The 15,416-nt window shown below is 34.6% G+C and overlaps 1 protein-coding gene across 1 annotated transcript; it reads right to left on the bottom strand.

Annotated features, from left to right (window-relative positions):
* Window positions 1-4,507: 4,507 nt before the first annotated feature.
* Window positions 4,508-10,629, bottom strand: LOC148273594 (uncharacterized; the record flags this gene model as incomplete). Its single annotated transcript, XM_088238454.1, has 3 exons — window positions 4,508-4,586; window positions 6,362-6,523; window positions 10,555-10,629. Coding segments are annotated over 3 exons (316 nt in total), but the record flags the coding sequence as incomplete, so codon positions are not given.
* Window positions 10,630-15,416: the final 4,787 nt, after the last annotated feature.

The raw sequence follows: 15,416 nt of genomic DNA, 5'->3' as shown, positions 1-15,416 counted from the left end.
CAGAATGCATAATGCATCGAACTGTGACAAGCAAAACACAAACTTATTTTATTTTATAAGGTAACTAGCTTTTACCGGCCGCTTCGCTATTATTCTTAAGCTAGGGTTTCCTAGGACAGCGGTGCCCGTATTTTAACGGCCGTAGTGAACGATGATGCAGTGGACAGCCGTCGTAGAGGTGACTAGAGTGTGGTTTTCTAGGAAAACGGTGTTAAATGGTGTTGATAACACCGTTTTCCTAGAAAACCACACTAGTCACCTCTACGACGGCTGTCCACTGCATCATCGTTCACTACGGCCGTTAAAATACGGGCACCGCTGTCCTAGGAAACCCTAGCTTTAGGGATAAAAAGTAGCCTGTATCGATTGCTGGTCCTCAAACTATTACTACGCAAAAAAACGACGATTCGTTAGTCTATGGCGACGTAGCATCGTAATAAAGAAACATCACATAGGTACGACGAATAACAATCAAAATATATGAGTTTAGAAAAAATATTAGTTGTATTTTCAAAATCATTTTTTCAATCACCATTTTTTTTAAAATAATACTGTTTTTTCATCCTCCTGTAAAATTTGTATTTTTGGAGATTGGAATTTTGCAAGTTAGTCAAGACGATATGTAATAAGAAAAAAATAGAAATTGGCTTATTAATTGAGAGTTTTTACAATGATTTATATGTATACATATATATAAAAGGCAATGTTCGCATGGGACCGATTTACGTGCGGTTTTCAGCGAAATGTAGATCTTTGCCATGAGCATATTTATAGATCAAAAATATTTTGAGTTTGTCCAAATTTTTGTAGACAAGGACTGGATTGTTGATAAATTCCCCTGGTCCACGAAGAAGTATAGAAATTGAAAAAATAACATTTTCAGGCGTCGCCTAGTATGTAGGTGAAATAATTCAAGCAGATGAATCTCACCCGCATAAAGGTTTCAACTATTTAACTTCACAAACATAGACAGATGAAAGAATTTAAGGAATGTAGATGTTCAAATATGGGCAGAATGGTGAATGTTACACAGTGTGTAAAGTGGCCACGTAAACCAGTTATTGACAGGTCATAAGCCCTGTAGATGCCTAGACTTCTATATTACCTTCTTTTAAATGTTCTTCATCTCTGTTGTAATATGTTAATGTTTATAGATGTTAAAATCTTTAATTTACCAAGTAGAAAAAAGTTAGGAGCGCAAATACTATTTTCATCGTTTACTGGGGCTGCATTCGCCGAGAATGCATATATAAAAAAAATATTTTTTTTTTTTTTTTGTGTGTATAATGTTTTTGAATGTTTACAAACAACATTCTTTTTTCATGTATCACAATCAAATTCTTTCCCTTAATTCCTAATAATTTCCTAATGGATATTCAGTACGATAAAATAATATTAACTGACATTTGACACATTTTTGAAAATCGCATTCCCACATACAGTGCACCCCTGTTGGCAGGAAGATCAGAGTTTGACATTTGCAAAAAGAATTCTATATTTGAAAATTCATTATTTAATGTTTCGGAATTCAAACATAAAAATTACCCAGGTACCTAATTAAATTCAATATTTGAAAATGACTTATTTTAATTTCAGGAATTCAATCATTAAAAAGTACCTAAGTACAACGAGTACCTACGCTCGATACAATAATTGATATTAAACCTTCGATTGGGTTCATTTAATACATATACGAGTTTGTACCTTAATCAAGCAATAACAAAGCATTGCCGGGTTCAGCTCGTGTTCTATAAATTAATGTGTTCAAATTTGATTTAAATGCACATGATTTTTTTAATATTGTAGTTGTTTTTCTAATTATTTTTTCTTTTTTTGATTGAGCGGATAGTCTGAATACTACTTCCTATTTAGTCTGTAATTGTTTATAAAAAAGATATTTATTTTGAAGTACTATTAATATTTATGTAAATAAACTTGACGAAAAAGCCACAAAAAGTGGCTTGGTGAAGTTTTTGTATATATTAGGTGTATTTCTTTTTAATGTATCTTAAATTTTATTCATGTGTACTTTTACAATGAGGAACTTAAGCCCTACGGTAAAATTGGATACAAAAATATTTTCTTGCGGTAAAAATTACAGCATTAACCTTTCACTCTCGAAGCATCCAAAAATTACACATGATCCGAACGGGGGGACCAAACGACCCCGGCGCCTACATGTATATGGCGTCGGGAGAATAAAACGTCGGAAGTGTTTATGACCGCGCAATAATTTATTCATGTTTTCGCGTACACATATTTTACTCATTCGTGTATTTTATTCATTTTTGAAAGTTTTCAGAATGCTTATGAACATAAAGTGAAATTGAACAAATCGGTCTATGGGGGATTCGAATCCCCCCCTTCGGTCCGGCTAGGTTAAATTGTAGGGCAAGGTTTCTTTAAAATGTACCAAAATAAATAAATATGTACATCTCCCCTCCCCTCCTTATCCTCTCTTCAAGCATTTTTGTCCTTATCCCGCCCAATTTACAGTAACTTAATGTTCTTAAAATTAATATTAAAAAAATCTTTGATTATTGAGTACATGAAAATAACATTTTTATATGTATAAATTGTATGTATTTATTTGATATGTAATATATTTTCTTTACTAACTTTGTATACTATGTGGAAATCTGTTATTAGTTCTGAGTTTATACACTATATCTGTTTGTTTACTAAAAATATGTATGTAGAACTGTTGATTTCCCAAATAAAATAAAATAAAAATAAAATAAAAAAATATTCAAATAAAAACGCATTACTTTAAACGACGTCACTGGTTCATATGAACCAAACAATGATATGAGAGCTATGAAGGATATCCGGTTTTCGTACCGTAAACGAAACCAATGGAAATTTTTTAAAATTTTCAATTTCAATTTTATTTATTCATATATATGTACATTACAAAATAAATTATATATTCATTCATACATATTTAAATAATTAAAGCAATAAGGTAAAATTAGGTATATATAAAAATGTCACATAAGTATACATAATATCCAGAGAACAATATGTTAAAAAAGTAAGAGAATCTTGTAACGAATAACTCCCTCATCAATGTCCAAAGTGATATTGTTCAACATAGAGATAGCCCTTCCAACAGGCATAAACATCGGCGGGTTGGTCCTGTATATTGTAATGTGGAACAGTCTATGCTGACGCTGTCTAAGGTAATTATCCGGAACATAAAAGCTAATGCTCCGCATAATTTCAGGGTTGTCAATAATACCGCGCAACAATGGAAAGAAGTGCGTAGTTAAATACACATTCCTGCTGGTCTTCAAACTGCTGAAGCCGAGCATACCCTGGAGGAACTCAGCCACGGATAATATCCGCACTCCCTCATGTAGAGAAACCGAAGAAATTCCTTCTGAACCCTCTCCACCATAAGAGAGTACTTCAACTCACGCGGTCCCCGAATCATCGAGCCACTCTCGAGTCTACTTCGCACCGACGAGTTATAAAGAATTCTCAGTACTCGGAAGAACAGACAGAGATGGATTTCTACAAAACGCCAATATCACATAAGCATGAAACGCGCCAAAAAGTGAGAGGAAACTTGATAGAAAGAAGAGCCATAAATGCGTATGGAGAGAGGACCAGGGCGTATATACTCCCTCGCATAGTAAAGAGACTCTCGGACGAAATGAAGAATAGTGATATAAATAAAAACAAAGAAAAATTGGTTTTAAAAATCTTTTTTTTAAATTCTAAGTTTAGTGTGTAAAAAAAAAAAAATGGGGAAACCAAACAATTTAAAACAGTTTTTATTTATATCCCTACAGAGATGAGGTAGAATTTTTTCAAAGTCAGGATTATGGATATTCGAGCGTTTACAGGGCTTATGACCTGTCATTGGCTGGGTTAAGTGGCCACTTACTTAAATATTGAAGTTAAGTATTTTATTTAAGTAAGTGGCCACTTAACCCAGCCAATGACAGGTCATAAGCCCTGTAAACGCTCGAATATCCATAATCCTGAATTTGAAAAAATTCTACCTCATCTCTGTAGGGATATAAGTAAAAATATATACCTACTCCCCCTTGGGAGAAAATCCAGATTTGTACAAGTACACGTACCAAAAATAATGTTGAATTTAAAACAGTGTCAAAAAAGTGTTTTTTTATTCTTTTTTATATATTTCGTTATAAAAAAAGACTTGATTTACTTGCATTTATTTTTTTAAAACTTTTATTTTATTGATATATTTAAGATTTTTGTATATTTTATGTAAACATTATTATATTGTGTTACTAAAATGTTTAAAGAGAGAAATCCCTGCAAAAAAATTGCTTTTGCAGTTTGGCGGGAATTAAAAAAATTGTTCAGAAGAATGCTTATGTGAAAAAAACTTCAATAAAAAAAAAAAAAGAAGAACCTCAGACGTCACACGTTATTTCAGAAGTTCAGTTTTATAGTCAATTAACAAATATTTTTTTTTAAAAGACAGAACTTCTTCATTTAATCAATTTAAAAAAATGAATAAATGACTCACCAGTTTCGGTATCAATAGTATAGTCGAGTCCAGCCCATGGATCTTCAGCGGGCACTGCGGATGAAGGGATTTCCGGATCCTGGTGAGAGAAAAATAATACATTTTCTGGTACGCATGACGGCGTTTTAAGCTGTGTTCTATTTACGTATGAAGGAGGGTTTATATACTAATGTATCGGAGGGGAGGGAGGCGTGTATCGGCCGGGGGTCAGGCTGTAGCTCAAGCACTAATCACTATCGACGCGCTAATAAGCGACGTGATAACGATTTCTCGCCATGGTTGTTTATCACGATGCAACATTCGTGAACACCTAATATTAAATCGGGGGCTTAGGGTCATAAGGGCGAAACTACAAAAAATGCTGTTTTGTGTTAAGTACTAATCTGATATTCAAACAAAATATCCTGTTAGTGACAAAAAGATGAAACTCATCCGATAAGTAGTTACGTAGATAAATTTGCGTGAAACTACAAATGAAGCGTTTTGTTTAAAGTCAGAAGAATAAAACACCTTTTACATCATTTTGTTAATTTACTAATGTAAGCGCAAGTTGGGGTCATATAGACGAAAGCGTAGTTTCATATTTTTGTCCCTAAAACATTTTATGCTCTATTAACTGTATTTTTTATTTTCTTTATTTGTTACCCTTAAAAGACAGTATTATTTTTTGAAAACTGTTTTATCATTTATCTCAAAACTGTGTTTTTGTAGTTTCGCCCTTATGACCCTTAACCCCCGAAATGTCAAAATATTTACGTTTCGTGACGTATAATCCTGCTGCGCAATCACATATTTCACACCGGTGTACTACTACTACTACCATCACGCCATTTCCCCGCAGGGGTAGGCAGAGAAAATGGACCGCCACACACGTCTATCCTGGCATACAATCCTAGCCTCTTCCACATTCATACATCTTGCCTTCAGTTCTGTCTGCTTTTGACATGACCAGACTTAAGATTTTGGTTTATCTGATCATGCCACGTCTTCCTCGGTCGTCCTCGTCTCACGTTGCCGTTCATTTTCGCAATATTGAATTGTTTTACCATTCTTTCGTCGTCCATTCGTTCTACGCGACCAAACCATCTCAGGGACCCTTTCTTAATCTTATCAATTATACTTGACTCAGATTTACACTCTCGCCTGATTTCATCATTCGTAACCCTGTCATACATTGATTTCCCACACATTCGTCTAAATATGAAAAATATTCCAAAACTGCTGTTTTCATTTATTTATTAATTATTTATCATGCTGTTTATTGCGTTTAGCCGGCGGTTTTCTAATTATTTATTTTTATTTTATTTAAATTATATAATTATACAATTTTACAATTTTTTAAAGAATTTTAATTGTTATATTTTTACTTAAACTAAAATCCCACCAAGCCACTTTCTGTAGCTTGTTGGTGGAGATTATACTAACTTATATAATATTATTTACATTTATAAAAACCATAAATAACAGATTTAAATTAATAGCCGTAAGATCAGAAAATGCATATACGTTGACAAGGCAATTGTCAAAAAGAGCAGTCGCCATAGTAATTGTAATTCAATTGTCACTTTTTTGTATTAGATACTCCTTACTATTTTGCAAATGCAATATATTGTATTATTTTTTATAGTAAACGCCTATTTTTCGCCAATAAACTGTGTTCATTTACGAGGAAGCGTTGACTTAGAGATTACACACGCGTTGAATTATGCTTGCGATAGCTTAAGCATGTTCATTATTGTTCAATGTGACGGCTCAAATGCTTAGCATGTTTTTAAGCACGTCGATAGTTATTTGTGATTGAGCTACTGATCCATGTAATATTGTCTTGAAGTAGATTAATAATATTGTACGTACCGGGAAAACCTTGGTAATTCCTGAAGCCTCACACTCGTTTTTCAATTCGTCCTTGAGGCGGTCAATTTCGTCCTGATCAGTAGACGAAGAGGAGGAAGAAGACTCTAAGGAGGAACAGAGTTCTGAAGCCGTCCCTGGCAGGACACACTTTGTCGGGTCCACCTGAAAACAGTTTTAATTATTGACATATTACAACTGAGATGGAGAATTAAGAGAGGGGAGTCGAGGAATATTTTTAAAAGAGGATCAGAAGTTCAATTTAATTGATTATTTATTTATACAACTTTGTTGGTTAGTGGCTTAAGATATTTCTAATCTTTCTAGATTGTCTAAACTGGTGATGAAACGGGTGGTGGTTTGGCCGGATACCGGATATCCGGCAAGCCCCTAATCCGTATAGCCGGTTATCCAGCCGCCGGATATCTGGCATTGTCTAATTAAACAACCCGTACTCGATTTTTTTAGTTGAAAACAAAAATTTACTCTTTTACTTCATACGCCGCGACTCGCGACACATTGGCTGTATGGGCGATTTATTTCTGACTTCTGATATAATGCTTCTTCTATCCCCAGTAAGCATTTATTATTTAACAATAAATTATTTGAACCAATACGTAATACCGAAAACATGAGCACAGTATTTATTAATACATTTAAGTTATTAGATGCAATGTGTACTGGCTACACACCACCGGGGAGGGAGCGTTAAATAAATATTTAATGTCAACCGTGCCGGGAATTGAACCCGAGACCGTTTGCATGGTAGGCAAATGCGCTGACCATTACACCACGAGGCGGACAAAATAAGTCTATTTTAAACCTTTGCAGAAAATGTATCCGACGTCACACGGAATAAATAATAATTACATTGTAATTTTTTATTTAAAAATCATCATCATTCCCATTGTGCACCTAATGGTGCATAGGGCACTGCATTGGTACATCAATCACAGCGTATCTTGATCATTGTTGTAGTATGCATGTAAAATGATCAGTCTTACGCTTCAGGTACCAGTCCAGGGACTATGAAATATTCCAGCGTGAAAACATCCTTTTGAATAAATATTTCATATCAACCATTTCGGAAATGGAGCCCGAAACTTCTTGCATGGTAGGCAAACGCACTGGCCATTACACCACGAGGCCGACTATGTACAAAAATAGTAATAATAAAACAAAAAAAAGTGAAATGACTAGTGGTGTTTTTTTGCCTAATTCCTGTTTATTTTTGATTATTAGTATACATATTTGTGTAATTTATTTATTTATTCATATATTACTCTTACATACTATAAACAATAATAAAAATAATGTGACCTCACTGGGGTTACCCGTGCCGAGGACACTTAACAATATACTTTTTTTAAAAGTGTTTGAGGGTTTAAGTGAATGGAGTGAAAGAACGCAAAAAACGACTAAACGAAGAGGAAGGTATAAAATTGTCCACTCTTTTTCATGAAAATATAAAACTGTTTTGGAAAGCGGTGAAAAAGACAAAGAACTGCTCCGAAAGTGGAAACATAAAAGCGATAAAATCAAAAGATGGCCGAATGCTAACGAACGATGAAGGAGTGAAAGAGAGATGGATGGAATACTTTATGGAAGTGTACGAAAGTACTGAAAGTGCCCCTGAGCAACAGCTTGGTTGTGCAGAAGAAGATACGAGTGATAATAGGTCATGTGAGATAAGCATGGTAGAAATAAAGAGTGCGCTGAAAAGTATGAAAAACGGAAAATCCGTTGGGTATGATAAGGTCGCTATGGAATATCTGAAGAGAGGTGGCCAGATCGTGGGCACATGGCTGCACAGACTTTTCAATCTCTGCCTAAAAGAAGGACATGCGCCTTTGGATTGGAGGAGGGCAGTTGTCATGCCTTTATATAAGGGAAAAGGATCTCGTGCGGAATGTGGGAACTATAGGGCAATCAGTCTTCTGAGTTCTGTCGGTAAACTGTATGGGAAAATTATAATCGAGAAAGTAAGAAAGGTGACAAAAGACAAAGTGTGGGACGTGCAAGGAGCCTTTATGAGTGGACGTGGATGCACGGATCAAATTTTTGCGCTGCGAATGCTAACGGAGAAGTTTTTGGCAAAAAGTCAAAAACTATTCTGCGCATTTGTTAATTTGCAAAAAGCGTATGATAAAGTAGATAGAATGAAATTGTGGGGCGTGTTGGATGGAGTATTGAGTAGACAATAAACTTATACGTGCAGTATCGTCTCTCTATGAGGAGAGTTCAGCGTGTATAAGAGTTAATGGGGGATTTACATCTTGGTTTGCGATCTCAAAAGGCGTGAAACGGGGATGTGTAATGTCACCATGGTTGTTTAATCTATACATGGACAACTGTATGGAAGAGATAGAATGTATGGGTATTGGAGCGAAAATGGATAATTTTTCAGTAAGCTGCTTGTTGTATGCTGATGATGCAGTTCTGTTAGCAAGCAGCAAGGCTGATTTGCAGCAAATAGTCTCTAGAATGTATGATGTATGCCTGGAGAGCGAATTGGCGATGAACGAAAGTAAGTCAAAAGTGATGGTATTTGAAAGGGGGAGTGAGGTTACTGACTGCATAATAAATGTAAACAACGAATGTCTTAAACAAATAGAAGAATTTGTGTATCTGGGAAGTATGTTTTCAAGAGATGGAAGATTAGAAAAAGATGTTTAAAGAAGAGTGAATGCGGGCAACAAAATGAACGGAGCACTAAGCACAGTAATTTCTAATGAAAATATATCAATCGAAGCTAAACTGGCAGTGCACAACGGAGTTTTAGTCCCAACACTTATGTATGGAAGTGAAACATGGAACTGGCAGAGGAAGAATGAAAGCCGAGTGAACGCGGTTGAAATGCGATCTCTTAAACGAATGTGTGGGAAATCAATGTATGACAGGGTTACGAATGATGAAATCAGGCGAGAGTATAAATCGAAGTCAAGTATAATTGATAAAATTAAGAAAGGGTATCTGAGGTGGTTTGGTCACGTAGAACGAATGGACGACGAAAGAATGGTAAAACAAGTATATATGGCGAAAATGAACGGCAACGTGAGACGAGGACGACCAAGGAAGACGTGGCATGATTAGATAAACCAAAATCTTAAGTCTGGTCATGTCAAAAGCAGACAGAACCGAAGGGCATGTATGACAAGATGTATGAATGTGGAAGAGGCTAGGATTGTATGCCAGGATAGACGTGTGTGGCAGTCCATTCTCTCTGCCTGCCCCTACGGGGAAATGGCGTGATGGTAGTAGTAGTAGTAGAAGTGTTTGTAAAAAATATAAACATTTTTTTTTTTTTTTTAAAAAGAAATATTTGCGTTTACCCATTTACCCAAATATTTAATTTAGAGGGCCATTTTCAACGAGTTGTAAATAACTCACTATTAGAAAATGGAATCGAGTTGGGGTAGAGTGGGATTCGAACCGCGGACCTTCGGTCCGTGAGTCCGAGACACTAGCCACAGGACCACAACCCGATTAAGAATTTGAGAATAAACAAAGAAGACTAACATTATAAACAGTTAATTGACAAAATATTCAGACTGTTTTAAAAACTGGGTATATATGTACATCTATATTATTTATATAACTAAACGCACAATGAAAATAACAAAAACCTAACATAAGCTATACACTTGTGGAGCAGATGATTCAATTTTGGTTTGGGCGAATGAGACAATCCATTTTACTTCTACCTAGCTCCACTATCCTTTTTTTTAATAGCCTTTTTAAACATTTTCTCGTTACTAATTGTTTTAATATATAGTGGAAGAAGGTTAAAATTTTTAATTGAATTAGTCTCTAAATCCCTTTTTTCCGAAAGTGGTATTAGTTTGTATTTGTTAAAGTTGTCTTATTGGTTACAGGTATTCTTCATCCCTGTTGTAATTTGTTAATCTTAATGACTCCTAAGGGAGTGAAATCCAGTCTTTTGTCAACAAACATTTGGACAAACTCAAATGTTGTAGTTAAACATATGTAATCAGATAATGAGTATGGAAGGAGAGAGAAAGAGGAAACAAGGAGAGAAAAAAAATGAATATATATTTTTAAAAAAATAAAAAAAGAGATTCTGAGGATACATCGCAATGTTTCGGGCGTTTCTTGAAGGTGCCTTTTTCAAAATCTGTTAAATTACCTCTTAAAACAAAACAAATATTAAAAACAAAAAACATTTTAATTCATACCTCTTCGGGGGGCTTGTCCAGGCTGAAGCCCATGTCCACATCCTGTTTCCACAGGACCTCGATGAGATCCATATCCTGGAAAAATAAATTTAAAAATTAATACTTGTGAAATATGCCCATATAGACACCAATGAGTTCAGCGGTTTAAAAAAATATCTTTGTTAATAGACTATTTAACTAAGCCATTTTTAATTTTTATGTATCGTATTATCAGTACCCAGATTATGGAGACACTAGTCCCATGAGCTGTCCATGGTATCCGCAGCGTTCTACGCCAGCACCACATTTAAAAGGCGTCTATCTTTCTTCGATCTCTTTCTCCGAGGGTCCGCGTACAAGACAATAGGAAAAAATAGTTTTGACCATTTTTATTTTGGTAGACTCGGTGATGCCGCGTCGTTGCCAAAGAGCGAGCCATGGCATTTCGTCTCTCGTTTCCAGCAATGCACCCTCTTCCGTTTACTATCATTGAGTCCAAATAAATATACCGACTAACGACCTCGCAATTTCCAATTTGAGTCTTTTCTCCGGTCAATTATCATCATTTTGGTCATTTCCCTGTTGATTTCAAGGCCAAAATCATTGCTAGTAGCAACAACTATAAACCATCACGCCATTCCGTGTACCATTTATATCGCCTCAATTGTTGTCAAATATTTTACATCTAACTGGCCCGTGTTTTCCTACAGTTCAGTCGAACGGGGTCAAAGTGGAGTAAGTTGTTTATCAGTTTAATGATTTTATTTTGTCGTCTTTATGTATTCGTCATCCGTCCGGACGCAGAAAACACATAACTGTAAAGGTACTTTCCGTTATTATGTATTTTGTAAAAAGGCGCGCGCTCCGCGATGTAACAAAAGAACGCCGAAACAAAGGAAAGCCGGCCCGGGAAAACATGGACACCGCAGCCGTATCGCCTTCCAAATTCGAATCATTAATTAATGTCATGTGCCTATGCTCTATACGCACTTATAAGCGTATATCCACCTACTGAAAATAGCGATGCGCGGTCAGGATCGAAATTTTTGAAAAATCGAACTCCGACGGCTTAGATTTTGTCGAAAATCGATCTAAAAGATTATTTTTTGTGTCGTCTAACTTAACAACTTAGTCAACAATTTAATGTCGAATAGGCGGTTCACGCAGGTCTATAGCCAAGTAACCAGTATTACTGCTAGACGCCAGTTAAATAGCTCTTTGAGGTTTTTTTTTTTTTTTTTTTTTTTTTTTTTATTTAATATAATCATACAATGCAAATACATTATACTCCCAGGAGTTATTAGAACTCATTCCGGGACTGAGGAAAATATAACAATTTTATAAAGTACATGATATAAAGAGTTACAAGAGACATCGCATTTCTGGCTAATCTTAAACCAGTTCATACAAATAGAAATTTGAAGATCAACCAGATCAGATTAATTTCAATAGAGATATGCCAGTTTAAAGTGTAACAATTATACAATTAAAAATATACATCCTAACTACAAACAAACATCTTACCTTAAAAGAAAAATCTAACAATTATAAAAAAAGTACATCATTTAAAGATCAACCAGAAATGGACCAGTTTAATGTATAACAATTATAACAAAATACATAATATGATAGACTAATAAATTTATACTACAATATACAATTATAAAATATACAATATACATCCTAACCAAAAAGTACATAGTTCGTTTGGGGCGGTCCTCCTACGCGCGCTGCAAGCGTCAGCTAATATTTTGGCATGTTTTTAACATTTGGATTAAAAATATTATCACGTTTGACTTCACTTATAAAAAATTAAAACCTATGAAAACTCCATTGTCCACCGCATCACCGTTCACTACGGCCGTTAAGATACGGGCACCGCTGTCCTAGGAAACCCTAGCTTTAGTGAAGAAATAACTTAATCACATTACAAATTCGAACGCGCTTTAAAACTACCGAAATGGAAAAAGTTTACACTCCGCGGAACTGATTCCGTCGAGCGCCTAGCTAATATTGACGAAAACAATGGCCTATTAAAACAATGATACCCATTTATTACAAAACAAAGTGCAACTCACGCCCTTAGATGCTTATTTAATAAGATTTAATGCACATTAAAACATTTAATTAGACGAATTTTCTTACTTAAATACGAAATGACAGCTGGTTTTTTCCAAAAAATCGACTTTTTCGAAAACTTCAAGCTCTGGTTGAGGGCCAAAAGAAGTATCGAATATTTTTTTGATATTTTTTGCATTCCGAGTAATCCAAAAGGCAACTTTTTAGACCCCTTTCATTTCAAAATTCGGAAAAAAAATTTATCGGGCCACCCTAGTGAGCGTGCATACGCAGAAGGGTGGATTCATTTCAACCCGGCCAATCATAGAGCTTATCGCTTCCTCCACAATCGGGCCCCGGAGGGGAGAGACGATTGTACGCGATACGTCACACCCCTTATGTAACGTTACCTAGGCCACTCGGATATTATACTGGGGGACATTGAAACAGTACGAATACTAGGGGTCGTAAAACGAACCATACTTTAAAATATATACTGTCTTTACGAATTTCTGTGTCCGAGCAGATAAATAATTCAGTTATGAGCGAGAAATACAATCAGAATCTTAATATTAAATCATATACTGATTTAAGACTACCAATTACAATGAGGAAGTTCAGTGGTTTAAAAAAAAAAAATATTTGTTAATAGACTGTTAAACTAAGTCAATTTTTTTTTTTAATTTTTATATATCGTATTATCGGCGCTACGATTTTTCAAAGTTTTGTATTTTTTTTATTTATTTATTTATTTATTCACACTCATCAAAATACAATTCCATGTTCACTTTGCCCAGCTAACAAGGGTACATACCCCGTTCCAAGCTAGGCAATTACATCTTAATATATTATAATAGTTAACAAATTAATATAGAGCACAGACAAACAAAATATAAGCTTATTCGTATACACATTTTGATACATATACATACAGACATACACATATATACACACACATATATATATATATACACATGTACATACACACACACGTACATACACCCATGCGCATACACATACATACATTCATAAAAACATAGACAATTTATTTATGCGAAACTTCATGGTTGTCATCTATCAATTTTTTTATTTTTTATTATTCCTTAGTTTTTATATTTTATTTTTGACATCCAGTAATATTCTCCAATCCGTGGCATGCATCAACTTTTCTGACTCCCTACGACCAATGTCACGAAAGAGCGAGGTCAACACCTTCCGCAACTTGACAACACTCCCGTCTTTCCACGATTCTGGCAAATGGTTATGGACCTTTTTGCCTACGTAATAGTGTTGTCTCGATGCCAGAACAGTGTTGACCCCTTAACTTAGTATCAGATCCCTATTAGAGTATCTTGTATTATGGTTGTGGTTGACGCTTGGGTAAATGTCTCTATTGATGTGTGTAACCACTACCGTCCTCAATATATACTGTTGAATAATATTCAGTACTCTGAATTCTTTGAAGAGCAAGTCACTTGGATAACGAAATGTTTTTTTTTTAAATGACTAGGTTCAAGGGCTGAATTTCTGAAATAACTCCGCGTGTAACGTCAGAGGTTCATTTCCGCTTATTCTCATTCAGTCCTTCCCATTGATCCAGAAGCGACAAGCAGACCGGAAATCTTCCATAGCTCTCAGATCATAGGTCGATTCACATGAACCAGTGACGTCATTTAAAGTAGTGCGTTTTTATCAAAATATTTTTTATTATTTTTTCTGTACATTTTCAAGAAACTTTGCTGTACAATTTAATGCTCTAATTTTTACCCCGCGTAAGAAAACATTTTTTGTATCCAATTTCCCGTAGGGCTGAAGTTCCTCATTACAAACTATGTAGGCTTATGTATAAATCACTGCACAACTCTGCTCCGGAATATCTAAGGGAACTCTGCATTCCAGATGAACTAGCTGACAGACGTCTTACGATTAGATCAGATACATCTACGTCGAAAGGAAAATTTATTATACCTCTACGCAAACAGCGCACTAAATTCGGCGAACGTGCATTTGCGGTCGCAGGCCCTACGGCATGGAATGCTCTCCCAGCAGAAATCCGAAACTGTGAGAGTGAAGTGATATTTCGGAAGAAACTTAAAACCCACTTGTTCTCTAAATCATTTTAATAAATTCTTGGCATGTGGTGGAAAAGTAATATGAAAAAGTACATTATTTTTCTTAAATTAAAAAGTTAAAATTAAATTTATAACTTTATATAATCACTTTATAAAGCGCCCTTGAGGTATATTACGAAAATGGCGCTATATAAGTTATGCATAATTATTATTATAATTTAAAAAATAATTTATTGTCCATTTATACAATTAGGGAAAAGGGGATAAATATTTATTTAAATTTGTTGCAACACAGTGGGAATTTTTTTGAGAAGAGAATATAGAAGTCTAGGCATTTACAGGGCTTATAACCTGTCATTGGCAGGTTTTTATTTATTTATTACTATCATATTTTTTTTTTTACAATAAACGATAAAACAGAGTATTAAAAAAAGCATAATTACATATAAATGAAATATACATTAATAGTAAAAATAGTAAACAAAAATCCCACAAAGGCATAGCCTGTTCGTGGGTATACAAGAAAATTGTAATGAATTTTTGCTCCTATAATAAATAATGGACAGTTATAATATTTTTGTGTAACATAAGAAAGAAAAAATAAAATATTACGTAAAAGATAATATGCTATTTTTTTTATAGTAATAAAAAAAAGAAATAAAAAATATTAAAAAAAACACAAAAATATTCCTTATTATTGAAGGGCAACAAAATAAATCATAAAATAAAAGAGTTCATATCTTTAGTTTGAAT

The sequence above is a fragment of the Micrasema longulum genome, unplaced genomic scaffold (assembly GCF_059751315.1).
Source record: "Micrasema longulum isolate JH-2025_06_02 unplaced genomic scaffold, ASM5975131v1 h1tg001903l, whole genome shotgun sequence".
Taxonomy (NCBI): domain Eukaryota; kingdom Metazoa; phylum Arthropoda; class Insecta; order Trichoptera; family Brachycentridae; genus Micrasema; species Micrasema longulum.
Note: the sequence above shows the minus strand (reverse complement) of the source record. Positions and strands in the feature narration are given on the sequence as shown.